The sequence below is a fragment of the Melanotaenia boesemani genome, chromosome 15, assembly GCF_017639745.1.
Source record: "Melanotaenia boesemani isolate fMelBoe1 chromosome 15, fMelBoe1.pri, whole genome shotgun sequence".
Lineage (NCBI taxonomy): Eukaryota > Metazoa > Chordata > Actinopteri > Atheriniformes > Melanotaeniidae > Melanotaenia > Melanotaenia boesemani.
Genome location: NC_055696.1, coordinates 17550277 through 17575490, shown reverse-complemented (window position 1 = coordinate 17575490; position 25214 = coordinate 17550277). Strand labels below are relative to the sequence as shown.

The following is a 25214-nucleotide window of genomic DNA, read 5'->3' as shown; positions in this document are numbered from 1 at the left end:
ACAAGCCCAAAAGCAAATCTTAAATGAACAGTCACTATAATCAACTGTTCTTCATTCCATATTCATTTTCATTATTTCTAACTAGTCAATGTTAACAATGCTTCTTATCAAAGTCCTTTGGATGCTTTGCAACTTGTGCTCACATCTAGTGAACTTGCCTGTCTACTCATTGTGCATACATTTAGGGATATGGAGGAAAAGCAGGAAATATTGTGATGATTTATAAAATTGTTTGCATTTCATTTTATATTAACAGGTAGGCTCTTTTCCATTTATGCTAAAAAAAACAAGATGATATCAAACCTGTATTTTTTTTGTGCCACTTAAAAACTAGCAAAAGAAAAAGACAATAATACTTTCAAGAACTTCATTTCAAGAACTGGATTAATAAGCAGCATATGTAAGTGTAGCAAAACCAAATCCAAAGAAGAACCACCATCAATGGTGATAACAAAGCTGTCTAGTTTCCTAGACTGCTATGAGTCTGACATCAGCCTGTACTGACCTCAAAGAGCCCTAGCTCCCTCTCCACTGCCACTGAAACATCAGTGCATGTGTGTGTGTGTGTGTGTGTTTGTCAGAAACAGAGGGACAGTTACATAAACATCAGCCCAAGCACTGTGACGTTCTTCCGGCTGTGCGGCAGAGGATTCTGTTAGGTCCAGCAACTTTTCTGCTGCAGAGGATCAACAACTGATTTGGAATGAAAACAATCCACCAAATTACAACAGTAAGAGAGACTGAATTTGAAATCTTATGCAAGCTTCCCATAATGGCAGCGTGCACTATAGATGATATCTTCAGACCTGTCACACAGCAATATTTTCAAAGCACCATTTCAACAAACTAGCCTCGACTCCATGGTAACTATTCTGTTGCATGCTGCTGCTCACATACATCCTAAAATGTGTATTGCTAAAATTGCATTCAAAACTGGCATGCTAAAATTTCACACAGTATTTGTTTAACAGTCCATGTGGCAACTGGTGGATCTGTCAGTGTGAGATGTCATATAGGCTAGAAATTATCCCAAAGAAGTGGGTTAATAGCCAAAGGATTAATCAGCAACTATTTTCAAATAATTATTTAGTACTTTTGGGGAAGGGGGCAAAATTGAAAATATCTGATGGTTCTACCTCTCAGGCAAGACTATGTTATGTTTGTTTTGGTGTGGATGGACAGGTCCTGTAGACAAGACATTTGAAGACATCATTTTGGAAAATTCTACTACTAAGACATTTTTAAGAAAAGGGTTAAATGAGCTGAAGAACAGGTGATTACTAATAATTACCTTCTGTCAAACTGTCAAAAAAGTGGCGTGCTTGCATCTGGCCTGACCGCCTACATTCTAGGTAGCATTACAGACTTCTGCATTCCAGCAATCAAATGACACTAGGTTAAGACGCTTTAACATCCTGAGGTTACTACAGGTAACCTCTACTCCAGGTAACTACTACAACAGGTTACAGGTGTAGTCACACCTGCATTAGATTCAAGCAGTCAATGGATGACTGATTCACTTAGCCAGTGGTGTATGCTGTCTGGAATCAATCTATGCATTTTTGGGATTACAGTAATTGTAAACGTAGCAAACACAAATATTATAGGTACAGAAATAAAAACCCAAAGCATACAGTTTTTAATAATATAAAAATTCCATAAACACTATAAAAAGAAGTTGAAATCTGAGGAGTAATGTTAAGCAGTATATTTGAAATTTAAGTTCCTCCACCCTTTTCCCCACATTAAAACCATGAAACCGGTGAATTTAATTCCTTACTCAATAAATGAAGATACACTTTTGTTGATTTGTGTGTCATAACCTCTGAATCAGCAACTCATGACAGAGGATGGGTGAGTGCTGCGAGTGCTGACACTAATAAGTTTCTCTCACACAGAATCACATGAACAAATCATCAAGTTCAAAAGGCGTGGTAGAGACTGTGTTGAAATCAGGATATGGCCAAATCTGTGTGAAAAGTAGGACATAGGGGGGAAATAAAAATGTTATTTTTCTATACAATATGCAATTTGGTTTGCAAATTAATCTGAACTTTCAGCTTCTGTTCCGTGCTCATGCAGAATTACTGTGGTGTAGACGTAAGGGTTGACTGAGCCCCTGATGTGGTAGGTGAGCACTGAATTGGCACCTTCCACTCGCCATACATGTCCATTGTGAAGAAAGCTCAAATAGAAATAAATAAATAAATCTACATCTACCCTCATTGTATTTTCTAAACTGTATTGTGGCTTAAATGGATCCAATGTTCTTAGATTAAATTAACTTTGAGATCTGAACTTTGAAAAATATTTAGAGCAACTCCACTCAGTAAGCTGTCTTATCAGAACATTTCAGAAGTTGGGGCTGTTATCTGTCCGTGGTGTTTTCGTCATAGCATTTCACTCAGTAAATTAGTTTGTGACGAGGCTTTGAAAATGTGACGTGACTTAACAGCTGAGTATAGCCATCACATGATGTTTAAATGACAGTAGCACAAGAAATACGACACGAATTAGGACCGAAGCAGTGGATTTGTGAAGCGGTGGACGCTGCAGGTTTGAAACCTGGATCAGGTGCTGTGTAACATGAAAGTTAATTCCTCTCCTTTGCAATTTGCTAAATGCAACATCTTAAACTGGTATTTCAATTTAAGAATGATTAATCATTCAGCCTTAGTGTAAAGCCTCAAATGTTTGTACAGGTTAAAAAAAAAAAGATTAAGAAAGAGAAAGTTTTACGATAAAAAAAGACACATTCTGTGACTGAAATGATTAACTGTTGGGCCTTAAAACAAGGCACTAAAACTGTCAGCAAGCACAAGCTGTGTCAAACCAGATCCTAAACCTCATCCCTTGTCATCCTAACATGAGACTGGAAGCAGGCTAATTAGGTCATGTGACAGAGTCAACTTTTAGGTTTGCTTTTAGGCTCTGAAGAGTGAGTAGTTTAACTGTGAACACTGTGCACCATCATCTGTTCTATGTCCCCCTTCTCGAGCTAACAAATAAGCTAAAATAAAGTTAATTTTGCAGCAACCATATTACCAGTTTATCAAGTATCTGTAAAATAGGAGCCTGCTTGTTCCAGTTTTAGTTTAATTTATAAAACTTTCTACGATTTATACAGTTTAACAGCATAGAAAAAAATCTATTTCTGCATGAACAGAATTATTTGTTACATCTCAGCATGGTGGTTAGTGTGTCCTGAAATATTCAGAGGAAACTGGACAAGTGAGAGACAGAAAAACTAGTAACGGGCATCTGGCCCTTCAGTATTTCTACCTACTGTTCACTGAAGCCTCATCAGAAATTAAATGAACTCAGTGAAAACCAGTGGCAATAGGTCTTATGGAGTGATGAATCCTCTCCAGATCTCGAATCTTAAAATTATTGAGGCATTCTGGGATCATCTTGACAGAAAACAGCACAAAAGGCAGTCATCAACCAAAAAGCTTGGAAAGTTATTCAACAAGCTTGGAAAACTATTCCTGAGGACAACTTAAAGAAATGACAAGAAAGTTTCCCTTCAAGACTTCGTACTCTGTTGAAGAATAAATAAATAAAGCCAAACATTGTCATTTAAGTTAGTCAGAATGGTAGGAAATAATTTTGCCTTATGTAATGCATTTCTATTTATGTTTGCACATAGTTGAATAAATTTCTTTCTTCATGTGAACATAGAGAGGAGGGCAATATGCTGCACTTTAGTGCAGGATCACCACCTGCCCTGCCGGTTTTAGGCATTTTCCTGCATCAACACACCTGATCCACATCATACCTGATCCACATGATGACTTGTTTTCAAGTTCTGCACAAGCCTCTAATGACCCGTTAATAACTTGACTCAAGTGTCTTGCAGCACGTAAACATGTCAAATCTGCAGGACAGTGACTCAACAAGTAGGACCAGTGCAGGGATAATCTTTTTCCTTTTTTTGTTAAGGAACTTAAAATAAAGTACATAAAATATTCGTTCTAAAATTGAATCAAAAAGAATACTCATTTTCATTATTTAGATCCAATACTTGCCAGTCCACTAAATATTCCTTACATTCCCAAATCAGCAACAGCTGGATTTTTCTAATAAACAGACCCAGTAAAACTACACTGTTTACAGTGGGTCTGATCCCAGTTTGGTCCCAGTTTAACGAGATCATGACAAAGTCAGCCATTTATGGAAACTGTTCAGTAAATGTCTCATTCTTCTTCTGAACAGCGGGGTGGAGCCAATCTGATGAGTTAACGTTATTTTAGTACAAAAGTAGTAACAAGGTAATGTTTACACCACTGTGGCTCTAAGCTAGTTGCTGATGTAAATGCTAACACTACCTTCATATTACAGTGACTAACCTCTCCAGATGTATTTCAAGGTGGATGAAGGTGAATGTTATGAACCCAGCCACAGAAGTTGTAGCTGGATGGTCTTATATTAGTCCCTCTTCATTAAGTTTTCAATACCCAAAGATTACAGCGGTGCTGAAGCAACAGCTGCGTCCGCCCATGCTGTTTGTCAGTGTTTTGATTGAGTGCGCGTGCATTGCGGATGCGCCTGTGTTTTGTGTGATGTTACGTCTGGAGAACTGACAGCAGACAACACAGCCAGTATACAGGAGATCGGACAGAAATAAGTCTCCAATAAGACCCAAAAAAGTCTCCGTTTGTGGCTACTCCTGCTTTGAAAAAGAGTTTCTATAAGGGTCTAGGAATATTTTCTAAATAAAGTGACAGAATTGCTAAGTTGGTAGCATTGGGGTTCAATGGTGGCTGGTCTACTCCGGTATTAAATTAACACAAAATAATCAGTCTAATTGTACAATTGCGATTATCTCACTAAAACAATTGTACCAAGAGAATCTACAATCACGACATCCCTATTTGCGGTGAGTTTTTACGTAAAATAATACCTATATCTTTATCATGACCCTACAATTCTGAGAAGCCCAAGTGTGGTCACTTGAAATAGTCCTGATAGGAACCTGATGACAGCTGCAGTCTTTACAGAACCCTGGAAGGCCTGCAGCTTTCACACACAAAGACACATGTAAAATACAGTGAAAATATGCAAATAAATCAGTGATCCTAGCAGCGTATAAATGTGCACAATAACTGCTCGTGATAAAAAGAGACACTGTTTTGAGTCATGCTATGACATATGAAGTGGAGTGTAACCAAAAATCCAAAGGGCTTTAGTATCACAGTTGAAACATAGTTCATATGAATCCTTAGTCTGGATAAGGTCACGTGTTGATATTAGGTTATGACAGGCTACAATGGTGAAACAATTGATGAGATTAAAGGGTTAAAACAGAATGGGAAACTAAAAGAATATACAAGAGGTTACCACAATGGATATGTATTCATCTAAAATATGGCTGGTGAACAGATTAATTTTTTTCTTTGTTCATTAACATGCAGAAAAGTCTCTTTCTTTATGGCTCTCACTGCTTTGTATCAGTGAAAGAGCATGAACATGACAGACTAAGATTGATGAAAGCCTCACATGACACACACCACATTATGAAAGCATGAATTGGAGGAGGATGTCATACCAATCAGGAACCTGAGACACCACTTTTCTTGAACTATCAAGAAAGAAGTGATCACCAGGGTTCGAATTACAGGGGAGCTAAGGAGAGCTCAGCTCCCCTGAAAAGCACAGGAGCTCCCCTAAAGACATTCAACTGATACTTTGAGGGGGAGCCCTAAAAATAGTTCACTTTCAGGTTACATTTAATTTTTCTGAAAGGTTCCTGATGTGTATTGAAAAGAACACCAATAATTTGTCAGCTGTGTTTTATTTATTTTATTAATTAAATCCTCCAAATGTGATTTGTTCTATTTCCCTTCAGCACAGTGGACAGTAGCGTTGTTTGTAGCGTGCTGTAAGCTTCCATATATAAAACAGTTTATAAGCTTTCTTTTACACTAATATACATGTGTGTAAGCACATGATGTGCAAAGTCATGGTGGACGCCCGACAAAGGCTCCCCAAAAAGCTCCGGTGTACTTTGAGCCCTGGTGATTACTATAAATAAGTCAGACATGGCATAGAAGTTTTAAAAGCCAGCATGTAATGTCACACATTTCCAGTATAGGTTATACTAAATAGAAAAAACAGGTACGACCTGGATTTAACTAATATACACATATCACACAAAAGCTTAATCTGTAATAATAAAATATTATTCCTGGTAAAATTAAAGAAAAAAAAATTCAGCAAAGGTTAATTGTAACCAATTTATTTAAAGCCTCCTAAATAAATGTATCCTCACCCATACCTTTGCAAATATTTCTGACTTTGGTTGAGATTTTACACATTCCTTCCTTTGCACATCTCAGCGAGAATATATTTATTTACAGCCGTATGCCCCAGGTCAAGAAGGAAGTTTCCTCAGCAGGCTGCCAGGATAAGCAATCCGAGTGTGGCTGAGGGGGACAAAGCTATTGCCTGAGGCCCCTGACTGGCTGCAGGATGAGCCAGAAGCTCTCGGTGTAATGTACTGTATGCTGTCCCAGTCAGGTGCTGCAGCCAGGGAAACTGGAGAGGCTTTTTAGGCTTTCCTCCATAGAGTTAGCCAACACGCTGCCCTCTCTGGTATTCTGGAAACCACAGTGATGTGCTTTGACAGTGTTTTGGGTGGGTGGTGCATCATCAGGGTGACAGGACTGCAAAATAACCTTTTTTCTTTTTTTTTTGTTTTATTTTAGACACAGCCTGCAAGGTTTCTGTTGGAGCTGCTGCAACAGAATTTATGAATCTGGCATAGATACTTGCATCTTAAAATTTTAGATTTTTTTCACTTGAATTGAGTGAAGATTAAGGTCATAATAATGTAAAATAATAGAAGTCCACTTTTGTCATTTGACTCAAGTAATTCTTTAATCATCTCTTTCATTTGTCCACTCTTCTATTTTGTTTTATCAGTTCCTACAACAAATAAATCACCCCTAACTTTTCCATCATCTCTTACACCATCGATTAGATGGTCTCTGTTTCTCTTTTACAAATGTATTCATTCACCAGGTTTCTCTCATCTTGAATCTTTTATCACTTAATGAAGCACTCTAGTCCATTTGTGATACTACCCAAGTGTCCTTTCGAACCATGTCCCCTCACAGATTTCCCTCCAGAGCTGTTTCATGCTTGATGAATGGGGAGCTTATGCCAGAGGTATGAAGAGCACAGCTGACCACTGAGTTAACAGAAACGCCTGCTGCCTGCCCATTTGCTCTAGGACTGATGCCAGCCAATCCCTCCCTCCATTAGCCCAAAACACACACACACACACAGCATTTATGTCACTGGGTGCAGGCCTCCTTTGAGGCCATGTAACGTGCTCTGGCACAAACGTGGGCAACCAGCATCACAAGATGGTGAGCTTTCAAGTCCACTGGTAAATGTATCCACCAGCGTTACAAAGGTGGGAGCAACATTTTCCGATGAAAAGGCTACTTACAAATAAAAAGAGCGCGTTCCCCTTGGTAGCATACCTGACCCTGACCGAGAATGTGTGCAAGAACATACCAATGATCACAGCGACTGCAAATCAACTTAGGGAGTATAAAGTTTCCTTCTGGTGTATGCAACTATTACAAGCGGTTATGCAGCTTGGTGCTTAGGGATATCACATGTGTTTGTGTGGCTGCATGGACTAATAGTTAGAAATCAAAAGCATTTGAGCTTTTTTCCCTTTGACATTGCGTGATGTTATTGCATTTACTCAACTCAAGATTTGGCACCTTCTGCTTGGGATGCACAATAACTGAGTATGCATGTCAGTATTAACCTGGGGCTTGTTAATCAAATGTCAGTGTATGACAATGGTATGTCAAAATTGTGTTTTATGCCAAATTATGACTCAGACCTCAAACTGTGTTGGATTTCTAAAATTTCAGTTTTCTTATTTTTATTTTAAAGTTACACAAATTAGGTTAAAAAAAAAAAAAAAAAAGAACAAGAGCACATCACTGGCAACATTTTCTAGAATAGTCATTGAAGACTGCTACTTGTTACATTATGTTAATAGTATGAGTTATTAAAATTTTTTGGATGTGTCAAGAAAAACTAAATTGAAAATAATTTTATCACAGATTTTGGAAGAATTTAATCAGGCTATGAATGCAACTACTATGGACATGAATGACTAAATGTATTGAATATGTATAAAGTATAGTGAGATCCTCAAAGAAAAAAAATCCCATTTTTTTTCTTTATTAGGAATTACTATTTATGATGTAAAATTTACTAACAGTTATTTCTATTACTTGCATACAGTAAATATTCAGGCACTGAAAAATTTAGGTTTTAATTTGCAAAAAAGTCAGTCTCATTAAGTATGTGCTGATTTCCATAGATGTCAAAAAGACCAGAAAAGTGCTTGTTGATGAAAAACAAAGCACAGGTGTTCTGAATTGTTGGACGTCTTATACCTTTGAAGAGGTGCAAAAAGTCCAGCAAGTACTGACATGATATTCAATCGCGCATTGTTCTCAGCATCACTGGCGTAAATTAGCTATGTAGAGAAATGCCTTCACACCAGAACAGAGCTGAACACATCAGGATACACTATCTTATGTTCGTCCAAAACGTAACGGACAAAATATCAACTATCTGGCATTGATCTGCATGTATTAAAGTGGTTAACTCAAGCAATCCCACGTTCCTCTGATACCAGTAGCACATAGTGTCCTCCTCTACTTTCTGACCGTTCTGACAGACCAATACTGTTGGCAAGACAAAGACTAACCATTTGTACTTTGCTCCAAGTTAGCTAAAGATAAGCTGGGGAGCGTGACTGCTGTGGTGTGCTTGCCTCGTCTCCTTACTACCATGCATGCTTATCTGCTGCTGCTTGTATCAAGACTCATAGGGAAACATGGGGTGAAAACAAAGGAAAGCGCTGGATGCGGCTCCTGTAACTTCTATGCGGAGAAGATTTAACTAGTAACACTACGATACAAAAACTGGGCGTTTGCTGATAAGTTATTAAGACGAGCAATCAGGCAACAATGTCTGTGTAATAAAGGGCCAAAAAAGTGCTAATGAGGAAAGCAAAGTCCCACCAAGAGAGCGCGTGCAGCAGCCTCGCTGTAGGCTAGCTTTAGCATGCTAGCTAACCGCAGTAACAGGCACAACACGTCTCCCACGTCCCCTGCACTTTGCTTCAGTGATGTCAAATTACCCCAAAACTATACAGTGCTGAATTGTAAAGTAACCACGAGCTCAACACATAAATCACTCCAAAACTCTGTCATGCGTCCAGACAACATAGCGAAAGTAATAGATAACGTTGGCGTACCCAACGTTACACGCAAACATGCACACAAACGCACACACACGAAGCAGCTACCTGAAAGCTGGATCCTCTTTGCTACATCTCGGGGGCGGCGACGAAAGCGCATTTTTCTTGTTAAAAAGTTTCTGCAAGAGAGTAGGAGGCATTTTGTACCAAAGTAAATTCGGTACAGGTTTATTTTCCTTTCCAAATCCAGGAGCAAATCTTGTTCCTTGTAACTGTCTCCATGGGTGTCACAGTCATATGACAGGCATTAGTCACAGGAGGAGCTGCTTCGTTACCCACTGCATTTTTCTTATTGGTTGATCAGAAGCGGCTACTATAACGAATTACATGATTGGTTGATATTTTTGGCCAGGTACCACGTGGTAAACGTGTTAGCTGTGTTGATGTTTTGTCCGTAATCGTGACAGCATGAAATTTATTCACAGAAAAATTTCAAGTGCGTCTTCTGACCGACCACAGACCAGTACACGAAAAAAGGTGGAAAATATCGTTATCGGGAAAATTATTATTATTATTATTATTATTTTTTAAAGACATTTACTTGTGTTTACATGTGTACATTTGAAGACATAAAGACAAATATAGAAAACAGCATCTTAACAAACTTTTAAACAAACTTGAAATTTACATTTAAGTTAGATTTACATTAAAATCATGGACATTAAATAGCATGGCAAAAGTGTAAATACAAATATATTTTCCCCTTTTTATTTTGCATTCAAAACGGGAAAGAAAAATAATACAAGGATGAAGAAAAACAGTTGTCATGAAAGAAAGAAAATACACGTCTGCCATCTAGTGGTCATTTTCTTTTTCATTATGCAGCATTTAACATTGATCCACACATTCAATTGCTTACAAAAACATCCATTTAAACTAAACACTGTTTTGAAGTAAAAAAAAAAACAACAACACACAAATAAAAAGTCAAAGACAGTTACAAATCTGAATAAATCATTTTTTTCATTGTGACTTACACTTTAATCATAGCAATAATGCACAGAGAATCCCAAAATATATATTGCATTTTAATTTCATCAGCCTAACATACACTAAAGCAGTTGTATTATTTAATATTAAAATTAGCACATTTTGATCAAATTCTTTCAGCTTTCTGTAGTAGTGGCAGTAATTCATCCACCCAAACTGCCCATCTAGTGCAAGTCTGCTACCTTTAGCTTATGCTTTAGAAATAAACCACTGTGTACAAATCTGCTGTCACAGGACAGAGGGCTCCTGTGTGCCTAGCATGAAAGGAAATAAAACAGGATTTTTGAGTTTGTCACTTCTCTCTCTCATCCACTGAAAGTATGCATCCCATTCACTGTCATTGCCAAAGTCAAAAAACCTAGCTTTCACTTGACTGGTTTTTAGTGGCCTTTTCAGCTTCAACATCAGAGGTAATGTTTCCTCTCTACAGCTGATCTCACCCATTTTGGATGGGTTGGTACCTTGACCTGGCTTCACCTGCTTATGTAGGTTAGACAGCTCACTGGTTGAGGATGGGATGGGTTTTGCTTCGAGGGTCTCAGCAGTGATGGGGCTTTTAAACCAGACCTTCTTCTTATACAAAATGGGCCTTCTCACAATGAGCTGTAGAGAAAATATGCATTTAATTAGGAAGATGAACACATTTGACGTTTTTGAAAACACACTGTCACAGAATTTCAAGAGGTTTTCTTACTTTTGGTGGAGTTTTACTCTGGAGGTCTTGTATACAAGGAATTGCAAACACACACACAAAGAGAAAACACTATCAGAAGTCATTTTAGAAAATGTTTCATGAAGATATGCATTTTATTAAATGATATATTTCACCTGATTTAAATGAGTCTGTTTGTATTTCACCAACATACTCAGGTTTTTGGTGGTGGCTTGATAAAGAAAACACAGTGACAGAGTTTTGGTCAATACACTGAAAAGCCTCTCCCAGTTGTTTCACTCTGACCAACTTACTAGGTTATTTTAAGATGAATTCAGCCCACACACTCACCTGGTTACGCAGATCTTTTTAATAGGAATAGTAGGCGTATCTGCAAACAGAAAAGTAGTTGTAATCATGTGAGAACCAAATGTTTTAAGATCCACACCAACACAAATTACATAATTCTCAATCTCAGTTATTAAAATGTTTTCCTTCATATTTGTACAGTGATATTTATTTTAATATACAAAAACCTTTAAAAGTATGCTTGTAATTTTCTCTCAGCATCACCTATGATGGCAGAAAGGTTGGGTGGTTGTTGCATCTGGATGCTCTTAGCATGGCTAACATCCAACAAGGTGGAGTTTTTATTGTGAAGATAGAGACTCAACTGCTCTTTACCAAAAAGATCTGTTGATTTCTCTGTGACAAGATAACAAATATATGCACATTATTATTTGTACGCACACTTAAAATGACAAAAAAAACAAACAAATGAGCATACACACCATTTTCCTTTCTGAAGATCTCTGGGGAAGGAATGCTGCTCAATGTTGCTGAGCCACATGAGAAACAGTTGCTGCTGTAATAATCCACATCCTCTTCCTCAGAGCTTAAAGTTGTGTCTGGTTCCATGTTGCAAGATGTAACACTTTGTGGACTGTCGCTATCCTTAAAGTCCTGAAAAACAGGTGTGTGAGTGGTTGGATAACCTGCATGTGACATTTTTTGGTGGCTAGATTCTTCTGTAGCATGCGAGGCAGTTTGGTTTATTGGGTTTTCGGTAAATGCACAGTTGCTCAAGAGTGATGCCGATTTACAGTTAGACACAGGTTTAACCTGAGAGTGTAAAGAGTATGCATGGAAGGAAGGAAGAAAGGAAGGAAGAAAGAAGAGGTAAAAATGGCAAACTAACAATAGCACCACAACAACAATTTTAACGGCAAAAATATAAAGTGATATTAAAACAAATATAATGGCTGGACTGGGTGTTAACTACATCAGTGGTTAACTCAATGACACAGGCCTGTAGCCTATATAAACATGGTTCATATTTGGGTAAATATGGTTTATAAGGCTACATTTCCATACTGATTATGATATACATAGAAACCAGAGTTTGTAATACATGAATAGAGGAAAAATATTTATTTATTAATCATTCCACTCACACACTCTAAGCTTGCTGGTTTGACACTGGACTCGTTCCTGTTTTCCTCTTCAGGTTCCTCTGGTAACGTGTAATAACGTTTCCTGGGCAGAAGTATCCTATATCCTTGAAGTTTGGAAGCAACAAGTAGAGAATGTCTTCATTCAAGCATTCAGTTAAAATTATTAGTTTACGTATATAATTAATCTTTGTCCCTAACTACTTTGAATGTGTAAACACTTTCTGCAGCTGGATGTCAGTTTCTTACCCACTCGCCTCCTCTGCGCTGGTTTCACCGGTGTATCTCGTTTGTAGGTAAACCCAGCGTCACGACGGCGTCTAACTCTGAGCTTGTTTCGGTCCATTTGCAATCACACAGATTTATACATACGATTTAAAATGCATTTTTCACTATCGTTCTTTATCTGTTTACTAGAATCGTAAACGTAGACTCAGCACGCTTCTTCCGGTTGAGTAGCCTAGCAACGGGCGCAGCTGAGCCAATTAACTGCTAATGACCAATTTTCCTGCAGGAATACCAACTTTTTCTTTCTTTCTTTCTTTCTCTTTAATCTTGTCTAAAATTAGGCTATATACATTATATTCAATGATCACAAAAATCACCTAAATACAAATTACAGTTGCCCCTAAATGAGCAAAATTAAATTATACTTGAAAATGATATTTTTGTTATTTTTTTAAACTTATTTACTATTTTTTTTCCATTTAATTTTAGTACTTTTTTTGTTCATTTCTTGACATTCTCTACGTTTTTGCTTCCATTGCAAGCAGAATGATAGTCTGATAGTGCGGTGCAGGCTGTTTTGCCAAGGAAGAGTTTAATAGAAAGGAAATAGAAGGAAATAACATGGTGCTGATAACAAGTAAACAATATGAGTATTTGTCCCAGATTGTTATGCTGACTTCTTCTTTTTTGGCCTGTTGTGGCTCTGGATGAAAAGCAGTCTTCTACCAGTCAGTAGCTTGGTGGTTCACATCAATGCTGAAAACACATCATACCCAGATTCACCAAAGTGTGTTCATGAGTATGATAGAGAAAAAACACTGTATGGGTTTGAGAAAAAAGAAAGGGCTGTATAGAGTAAGAAGTGCTGTATAAATGCCTGCGCAAACAGGTGAATGTGGCTCAGTGATCAATACGACTAGACACTATAAAAATGCATATAGAGAAACATGTTCCATTAATCAGACAATGAAAAAAAGAAACACCAGTTTAAAATCATTCCAGAATATCTTTTATTTCACTGCCCTCCACCTATTCCCCACCCTCCCTCTTCCTTTTGCTGCACTCAATCATTACAAGGATATGGTGCTGATTCCATTTACAGCAGAATAGATAAATAAATAAGTACAATTCGTCTTACTACACGCAAAGAGGGAAAAAAATCCATTCAAACCGTTGATTTAATAAATATGCTTACATCTAGCTGTCCTCATTTATGTACATCCGCATTGTTTATGCTTTGGGACGGTAATCAACTTTAAAAGCTTAGACATTACTTCTACATGTAAACCCATTCAACAAAATAAGGTTTATTTTGTTTTAAAGTTGATGCTTGATCTATTTGCCCTCATTAAATGAAATTTATCATCAACTTTGCCTAAGTTACATAGCCTGCACTTGCAACTGTGGCTGTATGTGAACAGCCTTCTTTTGAATGGCCAAAGAGTCCCCCCCCCAAGTCGAATGTCAATGGTCCCAGCATTGCAGGGCAAACTGCATGCATTGCCCTGAGCCATGGTGAAGCTTTTTTGTTTTATTTTTTTCCTGCTTCTTTTGACCTGACATACTCTTTGTGCAAGGACGGGTAAACAGAAAGTTGTGATTGCACCAGCTGTAGAGTTTGATGACAGTTACTCTGGGCCAGTTTTTTACTAAACAAAGTGCATGCATGCTGAACGTCTGACCACAACCATGTAGCGGTGACTTACTGCAATGAACAATCTAATGACATGACGTGTGATTTTCTGGCTCAGGTATCGTGATGCTCCACATGAAACGGTGCAGACAAAATTATTTGAAAGGCAGAAGCTGCTGTTTTGTCTTTATCATCCTAATCCTGACTCAACGGGATGTACATTTTTTTGTCTAAGTGCACAATGTCGGGGGTTATACATAGCTTTCCATAATTGTGGAAGATCAGAATAACTCTTCCACTGGCACCCCTGTGAGCAGGTTTCTTATTTAATGAATATCATTTTTGACTGTTGATGAAGACCATTACTGTCCAAAAGGGAGCACATTTAGAAATGTCCTGAACTTGCACTACACACTACGACATCACACTTGCCATCATACAACTGCATTACTAATGTCCACTTGTTGTTGGCTTGTAACTTTAAACTGATGAGGAAGAGAGGAGAATGATGGGAAGTAGAGATGGTCTGCTCATGTTTTAAGTGTGACCTATGCAGGATGAAACTGAGCAATGATTTGTTTGGATGAATAGCAGAGAACAATGTTGGGAAGAGTTAACATGTCTAAATGAAAACAAATCAAGATATTTTGAATGCATGTAACAATAAACATTGTTGTATCAAAAATATTTCCTCTATATACACATTCACTGTGTGGGAAAATATGAAAATATCTGTTAAAAGGACAACCTGAATTTTGCTCCTAAGTGATTAAAGATGTCATCAGTTCTCATTTTGGCAATGATGTGTTACTTCCTCATGTAAATCAGAGAAGGTAAAGATCTATCCTTTTAACATACAGTTTCATTTTGTGACAGTAAACGCATAAATAAGATGGAAATAGATATAACAATATACATCGTGTTTTACTTTATTTCAGGTTTTGATTTGTTTTTCATAGCCATTTTAATTCTTCCACAGTTTGGCCAGTTTTGGTTTACTTTCCCAAAGCATGTTCAGCCTCGAGAGACACGTTTTTGACCTACAGCAGCAGGTCAGGTGTAAAAAGTAGGTCTTTGTGTCAGGATGCTCGAGGGAAAATTAGGTCTGCTGGCCTTCACATGGAGATACTGCTATAGAGCTGGTCAATCTTGGCCTTGAAGAATTCCTTCAGTTCTGGTCTCTTGGCCTTTAGCGTCGGAGTCAGGAGGCCGTTCTCAATGGAAAACATCTCGTTGTGGATGTAGATGTTCTTCACCTTTAAAAGGAAAACAGTCAAAAATTGGAAAGAGATTGAATTGAACCAAGATTATTGTCAGTCTCATCTGAGCTTACCTGGTTACGCTGAGTTACCAGGTAAGCTAAGAAAAGCTTAATTTATTGATCAAAATAGCTTAAATGAATATTTTTTTTTCTCGTGTTAAAACAGCTTTTAAAGTGTTACTTCCTAGAGTTTTGTGTCACCTCATTCACATAATGTATATTAACTGTAATCATCAGCATGTAATTGTTAATGTGACTGCTTGTTTAATCTTTTACGATCAACATGTAAATATATAATATTACGACATACAATATTAGAAAAACTTTGGAAATCTGTGAAACGTGCTCTCTAAATGTTATAGTGTTTTTCTGCCACTTGGGGGCAGTGTCAGAAGTATCTTAAGCACCTCATGGTTGTGTCAGTGTTGATGTTTCTTTGGATTTACTCTGCTGTGGAAAAGATAGGAATCAAAGATCTGCTTTGTGATGGACTGAAACTAAATGTTAAATAATTAATATTGTCCAATGCAACCATTGTCTGTTCTTTTCATCAGTACTGTTGATAGTTTTTGGCATTTTGTTGTCTTTGTATTAAATTTGGTCATTGTTTGCTCCTGATGGTTTGTAACTTTTTCCAACATTTCTATCTTGAGCCTCTAAGCTGTTAGCTTTTTGGAGAACTGCATGTCTAAGTGCAGATGTTGATAAAATGGCCATCTGTGGAAAACTTTTGTTTGTAGACCAAATATTGACTGGCTTTGCCTCTAATAAAGTCACATTTCAACAACAACTATTTTTCCCCAGATTCCACTTCAAGATTCAATCTTTTTCTTTATTTAGTCATTTATTTTACTTTTTATGTGTTTAATGCCTGAATATTTATGTTGTAAGTCGCCTGCCATAGATCTCAATTTCATTTACATTTTTATTCCACTGTGGGAGGCTGGCCTAATTCAAGTAAATCAAAACATGATTCATGCTGTGGTTAAACCCCTCCTTAACTGTAGTTTTGAATTCTTTTTCATTTAAAGATCTCTCTGAAGCTGAGCTCTGAAACGGGGAGTAAACAGAAGAGCACATTGCTTCTCTTAATCTTAAAGTACAACTGACTGATTTGCCCATTTTCCACAGGTTATTAGTTGGCAGTGGGAACAGAGACAACAGATGTTGATCCTTCAGTACCTTGAAATCAGATCACAGCATTAAAGGTTCCTGGTAACTTGGGTGAAAACATGGCACCATACTGATTTCCTTACCTGCTCAAAAGAGTGGAGGCCACTGGCTTTGCCTAGACGCACCAAATCTTCAAGGATTACCCTTTTCAATTCCTGTTAGCAAATAAGAAAGATGTCACTGTTAAATCTAAATTTTTCCTAGTGGAAACTGGAGTATGAGTGTTTCAGTGATGTTTTTTTTTTACCGTGTTTTTACACAGGTCTTTGTAGGTACCCAAGATGCCTTTTTTCTTGGCCCATTCAGGCATGACTTCAGGGTCAGGAACCACAATTCCTACCAAACAGGACTGAAACAGCAGGAAATACACGGATCAACACAAAGCACACATGCAGAATACTTTCAGACCACAAATTTAATTTAGGAGACCTACAATCAGAGCAAGAGACCTGATCCAAATTTAAGATTTCTGTGACATCAAGACATCGGTTGATTATGTTGACGTCCTTACCTGGAGACTATCTCCATGAACATAGAGCTGTGCCACTGGTTCACTCCTAATGTAGATGTTCTCGATCTTCTCAGGGGAGATGTACTCGCCCTGCGCCAACTTGAAGATGTGCTTTTTCCTGTCAATGATCTTCAACGTGCCATTCTACAGGAAACAACAGATTGAGAAGATATATGATAAGGGGGAATCAATGCCTTATTGTTTTACAGTGCTTAAAGTCGGGTTTACATACAGGCAACCATTTGCCGATGTCTCCAGTGTGGAGCCAGCCGTCTGGATCTAGAGTCTCAGCAGTTCTCTCTGGATCTTTGAGGTAGCCCTTAAACACGTTTGGTCCCTTTACGCAAACCTAGATGAAAGAGGAAGGCAGAGCACTATGTTCAAGACGACAGGTGGCGTATACAGTATACACCAACTCCTGTACAGACACCATGATGTTCAAAGTCTGACAAGTTAGCTGCTTATCCTGCTTATAAAAACTATTTGTGTTGCAGTATATTAAGTGAAACATTTCAAACTGTTTAAATAACCTGTTTGTAATCTTTTTCACTCTTGAGATTACTTTCCTTACCTCTCCTTCTCCCTTAGAAGCAAAGTAGTTCTTCTCAGGAACATCCACGAGTTTGATGAGGTTACATGGCAGCGGGGCCCCAACATGACCTGTTAGTGCATTAAGGAGAAGAAAAAAGAATTTGAGCTATCTTTTTCTTTTTTCTCTCTCTAAATTTGAACATTTTAGGCCTACAGCTTGGTTTACTCTCCATTGTTAAACAGCAGAGGGAATTCAGGACTAATTCATTGACCACATTCACATGATGCTCATTAAATCTGATATGTGAGTTTCTTACATGAATTAAATTAATTTTGAAATGGTTTTTATTAAATCTAACAGAAAATTAATCAACAGTGTATCAAAAACATCTCAAATACAAAATCTAGGCAGCAGGGGGCGAAACTAGACTACATTTTGATGACAGTCCTTACAGTAAGTGTTACACAACGGGCTCTTATTTTCTAAAAACAGGTTTAGGAAACAGGTTTGGAGCAGGTTGAGGAACATGGTTTGTACATTTTGGTATACTGTCCTGTCTTTTGTTCTGCTATATATCATCTAATTTTCAGTGTTTGTTTCAGCCAGACCCACCCTCTTACACAGGGGAACAAAGGTGGAAAAAGGCCTCTAGTCAAATTGTAAACCTACTTTTTCTTGTTAATATATTTCACAATGCTTAAAAGTGTACCTATTACAGAGCGGGAATTGTAAAGTTCCAACTCTGTCTGATAGTTAGAGAGACAAAAACATGACATTTCATACAAAAATATGGAAAAAATACCTGAATGCACAGAGCTGAGTCAAAGTTGTGACTCAGGAGATTATTGCATATGCCTATTATTATTAGAAAGATATATATAAAAAAATCTTTTCTTGTTACCTTAAACTCTTTACAACAAGGCCTTACCATATTGCTGCTGGGTTTGTAAAAGGAAATAAAAGGGTGATGTTTAAGAGCTTAACCTGCTTCACTTTATCAGAGCTGATGTTTACATATTCTATGATTTTATAGAAGTTTAAAGTTACAGCTGCATCATTCCAAATGAATATTCATAATTATCTGAAAGTGTTGGGGTTGGTTTGGACTTAAAACCTTTATTTGTGCTACGGTGAACCTTTATTTATTCTTCACCAGTAACACATGTACTGATATTTACACATCTTAACAAATCTCACAAGTGTCCCCTTTACTATGACTTCAAAAGTGTTCAAACAGACTTTGTGGTTGCAGAAATATATTCATTTTATTAGTATGTAGTTTTTGAGTACAGGCTCAAAAAATATGCACAGGGCTAAATAAATAAATAAATAGAAATAAAATAAACAGACAGTTGTAATGAAGAAATGATACACAGTTCCATATGTTGACTTTTACGTTTACTGCATCCTGGTCTCAGAATTTGAATCTATCTGTTTGTTCAGGAATGACGTGGGTTTAGTATGTCATGTAATAAAGATCAAGGTCGTCACTACAAATTACCTACTAAACCCTTTTATACCAAACCTTGTGGTTTTAAAGCTCTGCCTACACTGTGTGGTCACTAGAAACCTAGCATTTTAACAAAACACAATTCATTTTCCCAGGAACATTACACTGTAGCTGAGAGCCATTTGTGTGGCATTTCATCTTCAGTGAGCATCCGGCATTATTGTGTTTGTATACACTCTGCCTGCTCCAATCAAAGGCTCTGGTTTATGTATGCAGTTGGCCCAAAACTGTAGAACCTTTTTTCATTAGCTTTGTTGACTGATCAGCCAAGTCATGACACTGGTATTGACCACCAACAACATGATACAATTATTCCCCTGCTAAGACTATATAAAGCTAAAAAAAAAAAAAAAAAAAGTTTTTTCCTCCAGTTTATAAACAAGAATAAGTGCAACATACAGTTTTTGTTTTTGCCATCTTGAATTCTAAGGCCTTATAATGTCAGAAAAATACATTTATACAGTTATCCATGGGTTTTAAGGTGAGATGACATCACAGAGGTTGCATGGAAAATTTGATCATTTCCACGGGATCCAACACCACACAATACACAAGAGGTATTTTTATATTTAGGCAGTAATAGCTTCTGGTTCTTTTGTACAAGCTTGTTGATTTAGAAAATAACCAAAGCTGAGTTGGCAGCTGTTTTATCTATGTCTCATCCTTCCGGGCCTCTCCCTTTTTCCTCCTAAAGATTGCGGACAAGCAGCCTCCCAGTCATTCTTGCTGCCCCCCGCCCAACCCACACTATCTGTAAATCAGTCACTGGGAGTCGAGCAAATACAGCTTGTGGAAGGTTTTGCCTGTTAACACGATATCAGCTAAAAGCTCCCTTTAAGTGTGGAAGTTGTTTATTTCCATAAATTTACTACTCATTGTCTTCACTTTTTGACCTTTGAGCAAAAGGTTGGATCAAATAAACAAGTCTGGTGATTTGAGCAGAGATAAGAATCAGTCTGTGTTTTGTAGGCTTGCTGCAAACAAACACACTCACCTGAGGTCGAGTCTCCGGGTGTGGTGTAGGTGCAGCCTGCTGTGCACTCTGTCTGGCCATATGCCTCGTACACCTACACAGACAAGCACAATGCTGAGGCTGTGAAGAATCTTACTGTTATTGTACTGAGCTAATGTGCAGAAATTAGCATAAATTACGATCACATGTGACTGTGCATGTTTTCTGTTTTGATGGTAGCAGTGCTTGTTTCTGTCATTTGGACTGTGGACATTAAGTTTTTTCAACTGCTTAGTGGGTCAACCTTCAGTTTTAACCCTCTCCCAAGGGAAAATACTGTGTGTTTAGCAGCTAAATGCACCTCAGTTGTCACCACTTTATCTTTAACTATGTGTTTTCAGTTGCAGGAACTGCAGTGAGCTGCATGCTGAGATGGAAACCCACTGACAGCTGATTTAATTTGACAGTTGTAATATTAAAGACTGAGTTTGGGGTTAGGGAATATAAAGGTTTTTAAGTTAAAGAGGCTCCTTATTAGTATAAAAATAGAAAACATGCAGTATATGTAAGTGTATGCATAGTGTGAGTGGTATTGAGGGTCTGACCTGGCATCCCAGAGCTGCTCTGAGGAATCCCAGGACAGTGGGTGAGGTAGGAGCTGCTCCTGTTATAATCATCCTCAGTCTTCCTCCCAAGCTGGCCTGTACAAAGTGTGAAAACAAAATTCATTCAAAGGACTCGTTTTAAAATATTCTAAAAGATTGTTGACAAAATCTGTATTTAAAACAATATTAAGAAGAATCTGAAAAAAGCCAATCAATAAAAACGAAACAAACCACCCCTACAGTCCTAATTAGGCAAATAAGCCCTTACTAAACAATACTGAAAGTAAATTTCCCCTTTATTTGAACCTTTCTTTTGTCATGAATGCTTAATGTTGTAGGAAAATGCTTAAGGACCATGTCTTGGAAAAATTACCATGAATTATTTTATAAATTAACCACAATACAGGGTAATATATCAACAGCTATTAAAGCTGCTTGCTCCTTCAATATGTTCTAGTTACTGCTTGTAAATTAACAATAAATGATTGAGCTGTTGCTGGTCTTCAGTTATGAAATACTTCATCCTGTAAAAGGCTGTTGTTTTTCCAGCGGCACTTAGTCACAGTTTGGTTAGGACACAGTCTGACCTGCTGGGCTTCCATGTTGCGCTTACGGGAAGAAACTCTGTTTACCTGAATCTTACTGAAGAAGATTTTGTCCCACATGCTGTCACTGCGAATGATTCCTCTGGTGAGTTCAGCACCTTTTCTCTTTGCAGCAAAGTTGAGCAACCAACGCTTCAAGGGGGTGTTTGCCTGGCTGAAAATCTGTGGAGGAGAGATTACACACATGTCTTCTCTGGACACAAACCCTGCCATTTTCTGCAGTTTAAAGCATTTAGCTTTGCTTATGTAAACTGCCCTGAATTACAGGTCTTCTGAGAACAAATCAAAGTACTTCATCTCGTTTGATTCTCCGTTACAACTCCCACTTCGAAATTAAGTTATAAAAAGCAAAAGAGGACTTTGTAGAAACTAGACATGTCATTTAAACTACAGATACAGAGTTACAAAAGATCTATAATTAGATTTTATTTTGATGTTTGTGTCAGATCAATGATCAGTTTTTGAAATGGTACCAATTTAAACCGAATAAACTAACATTGAACAGGACAGGGTGCGGTTTCTTTAACAGCCTTCTGTTTGGGTTTATCTTACCTTGTCATACATGCGGTTGAGCAGCCGAGGCACCACGGGGAAAATGGTCGGCCGCAGGGCCTTCATGTCATCTGACAGGAGACGGATGTCACCCTGGTAGAAACCGATTCGTCCTCCATGGCAGTACACCACAGACTGTATGGGCAGACACAAATAATATTAACTATCTGATATCTTTGCAAGAAGAAACAACAACATAGAAAAAGGTGGTATGATATGTAAGAATAAAAATCACAAAACTATATTACAAAAAGACAGTAAGATAATAAATGGAAAGAAACCTGATTTGTATACTCAATAGATCAAAAATAAAACTTTTATTCAAAGTGTGACATCACCTGGCGGACATACTGGCACAGAAACTATAATAACCACCACTGATGGGTAAGATCTAATAAAATAAGCTTACAAGCATTAGTCTCAGTTTCTATTGCAATACCAGTCTTTGTATATTTCATCACACTTTTCGTAAATATCACGTTTTTTTTTCATGGTAAATGCCACTTGTGAGTGTGGGTTGTCGTTCCCACACACAAGTTTCAAGTAATTTAGATAAAAGGGGAACATTACACGGGACTCTTAATGTTTCAGTGTTGTTTTCAGATTAGTGTTTAAAGGACTGATGATGTGTTAAGATTGTCTGTGGTTATTAGACACAAAGAAGAAGTTATGCACATTATGATCTGCACTTTGTCTCACAAACAGAATAGAATTTAATTAATAGTGTTGCAATATTTGAATTTTCCATTTATTTTTCATATTACATTTCTACTAAAACACAACACTTATGTAAATATACAAAGTTAGTTTTCATATACTGAGTTTTAAAGAAGAAAAAGAGGAAATAACTGCCTTGCATAAAAAATGGCCCCATGACTAGCTCATATGATGGTCATCACAAATAGACTGACAGATTATTGTACATGCAACACTGATTTTTTTTCTTTTTTTAGCTTGAGCAGCTAAGTGAAATTAGTTTAAGTGTTCAGTACAGTTGTTCACTCCATTTCTTTATCTGCAGAACACCGAGTGGTTCAAGATAACTAAATGTAGACAAAAAAACAAAAAACAAACACTAGGCAGCTCTGATGCATAGCGTGGGAACACTAAAAAAAATTATTTCTACATGCATGTTATACTAATATCTTAGTTACTGCTTTGCAACAAAGCACTGTGCTGTAATCTTGTGGTAAGACCTTTCATGATACGTTCATAAAGTTTGTGTGAGAAACTCTGACAGGAAACTAACTCATGTTGGTGCAACTTTAGTTACTCTTTAATGAGCTGCTTCTCATCAGTAAATTTAAAACACAATAAAAAAAAAAAGACATCAGAAAAGTAATGCACTTATAAGAAGTTTGCATCATTTACAGTAAGGATTCCTGTGTACTAAATTCGTCTGGCCTTCGAAGTATTTGTTCTTCACAAATGCCACAGATTCCTTTGGAAAACATTTCCAGGTTTGGACATTTTCAGAGGTTGAGGTTAAGGGCTGCTGTTTAGAAACTATACTAAAAAAAAAAAGAAGTACTACATGCAGATTTCTTAGTTTTTCAAGCTGTGTAAGGATACAGCAAATCACAACAACTGTACTCTGTTGTTTTCTATTTTTTATTTATTTATTCATGTGAGGCATCACAGATGTCAGATATGTAGCTGTGTGTTTATGAGACACTGTGGAATTTTGTGCTATTGTGTGACTGGTTGCGCTGCTTTCTGGGGAAGTTAGGTGGTTTCCTGCTTGTCTGTGTCTAAGTCTCCCGCTTCTGACATTGCTGCTGCGTACTGCGAGCAACCAAATTAGGTTCTACCTAATGCAGCGCCAATTAGTCAAACATGTCTGACACACTGAAAATAAGGTAGAAACCTGAGCTGTACTAGCATTAAGAAACATTCTGTGAAGCTTATGGTTGTTTTAGGCGAATAAAAAAACAAAAGTAACACAAAGAAATGACATCTGTTTAATATTTAATGTCCAGTTTTATACCTCCATACTGAATAGCTGAGTGAGTATTATAATATTAGTAAACACATTTCCTGTCAGCAGTTAGTCCAAACCTGATCCGAAAAAACCCAGTGAGCTGCGCGTAAAAGATTTCCCTCACACCCAAACTTCTCGGCTTATACAGTCAGCTCTACATGTATTAAAATTGTCAACACAAATAATCCTTAATAAAAGGACAGCCACTTCTTGCTGAATATTATTGCATTCACAATGCATTTGGGGAGATGATAGGACAATACAAAGCAGGAAAAGGTGAACTGTTTATGGAAAAGGACAGCAGTGTTGATAACTCCTGTGTTTATATGACAGAACAATTTTTTTTTTTTTTTTTAAGGGGGTACTATTGATTTTTTGTCTTTTGTTTTTTCAATCTGTCTACCAAAACCTTTATTTTGTCAGCTTGTGAAGAAACTAGAAGAAATCAGTTTAAATCTTCAGTATATTTTCTATAAAACATTATTTGTCACAGTGTATTTAAAGCTTTCATGCATTGTCCTGCTGCACCAAACACATCATGTTAAATCAGATCTGAATGGGTTAAACAACCTGATCTGTTCATTTGGAATCTTGGTGTGGATTTCTCTGCTCGTGCCTCTTGTTTTCTGTCAGTTTGGAGTAACAACTACTATCTTCACCAATCCTCAACTATACTTTATTCCTCCATCACCTCACTACTAAATGCAGAGATTAAAGTAAATCGAAACTTGGTTACTTAGTTTTTGCACTAATCAGATGTCTTAACACAACCTAAAGTCAATTAGAGTTTTTGTACAGGGGTGAAGGATCTTTGGAAGATCTCTGGGCATGTAGGTACTCATCCTCTTACTGTTTTTTTGCATTGCATGTCTGTTACTATTGCACCTGCAGACAGGCAGTGGGATGGAAAATATTAGAAATACTACTGGCTTTCCAACAATAAAATTCTGACTAAAAGTGAAACTTAAAAATGCATTACATGCTCTCATCACAGAGGCTCTCAGTGGAAAAATTCCCACATAAACAATCAAATCTTCTTCAAAGTATAGTGGGAGGCAGTAATGGAGGACTAAACTGGAGGTAAATACATGTTTTGCAATAAATGGGTTCTCCCCTCCATGTAAATGCTTTCTCCGATTATCTGTCTTATCCTTGTTACTTTTAATAACACAGTTTATGAAAGCAACTGAAGCCTCTCTCATGCCCTGTGTTGTTCCTTAGGCTATGAAGTAAAGCAACACGTCATTGCTGGGAAACGAAACTGAGGAAAGGAGACT

At 37.4% G+C, this 25214-nt stretch overlaps 3 protein-coding genes across 8 annotated transcripts in view; all 3 read right to left on the bottom strand.

The window, feature by feature from the left end:
- The window catches only part of fnip1 (folliculin interacting protein 1), a 36393-nt gene extending 26825 nt beyond the window's left edge, over positions 1–9568 (bottom strand). Inside the window, exon 1 of one of the 2 annotated variants that reach the window (XM_042007600.1) lies at positions 9350–9568. In XM_042007600.1, coding sequence (XP_041863534.1) covers positions 9350–9441 — 92 coding nt within the window. In that variant the 5' untranslated portion in view covers positions 9442–9568. The remainder of the gene's footprint in view (positions 1–9349) is intronic. The other variant, XM_042007601.1, reaches the window with a different exon arrangement.
- A 473-nt stretch (positions 9569–10041) lies between these two features.
- Positions 10042–12927, bottom strand: LOC121653868. 2 transcript variants are annotated; one of them, XM_042007606.1, is made up of 8 exons: positions 12644–12927; positions 12398–12501; positions 11735–12065; positions 11517–11648; positions 11295–11334; positions 11120–11175; positions 10986–11011; positions 10042–10894 (listed from the first exon to the last, which is right to left on the bottom strand). In XM_042007606.1, exons 1-8 carry the CDS (start codon positions 12738–12740, stop codon positions 10520–10522), a joined length of 1161 nt encoding a protein of 386 aa, XP_041863540.1. In that variant the 5' UTR covers positions 12741–12927; the 3' UTR covers positions 10042–10519. The 2 variants fall into 2 exon arrangements, with proteins under 2 accessions (XP_041863540.1, XP_041863541.1); XM_042007607.1 differs by having other exon boundaries at positions 11735–11906.
- Positions 12928–13759: 832 nt separating this feature from the next.
- The window catches only part of acsl6 (acyl-CoA synthetase long chain family member 6), a 37340-nt gene continuing 25885 nt past the window's right edge, over positions 13760–25214 (bottom strand). For 3 of the 4 annotated variants that reach the window (XM_042007602.1, XM_042007603.1, XM_042007604.1), the window contains exons 12-21: positions 21957–22091; positions 21432–21566; positions 20800–20895; positions 20237–20309; positions 17772–17860; positions 17433–17549; positions 17201–17344; positions 16937–17038; positions 16773–16844; positions 13760–15511 (exon numbers count right to left, since the gene is read on the bottom strand). In XM_042007602.1, the coding sequence (XP_041863536.1) occupies positions 15371–15511; positions 16773–16844; positions 16937–17038; positions 17201–17344; positions 17433–17549; positions 17772–17860; positions 20237–20309; positions 20800–20895; positions 21432–21566; positions 21957–22091 (1104 nt within the window). In that variant the 3' untranslated portion in view covers positions 13760–15370. The remainder of the gene's footprint in view (positions 15512–16772; positions 16845–16936; positions 17039–17200; positions 17345–17432; positions 17550–17771; positions 17861–20236; positions 20310–20799; positions 20896–21431; positions 21567–21956; positions 22092–25214) is intronic. The other variant, XR_006012874.1, reaches the window with a different exon arrangement.

Coding starts and splice junctions, on each gene's coding strand:
- LOC121653868 (XM_042007606.1), bottom strand. CDS start 12,740: ATGGACCGAAACAAGCTCAGAGTTAGACGCCGTCGTGACGCTGGGTTT. Junction 12,502..12,643: donor AGCGCAGAGGAGGCGAGTGG/GTAAGAAACTGA, acceptor CCAAACTTCAAG/GATATAGGATACTTCTGCCC. Junction 11,649..11,734: donor GATCTTCAGAAAGGAAAATG/GTGTGTATGCTC, acceptor ATCTTGTCACAG/AGAAATCAACAGATCTTTTT.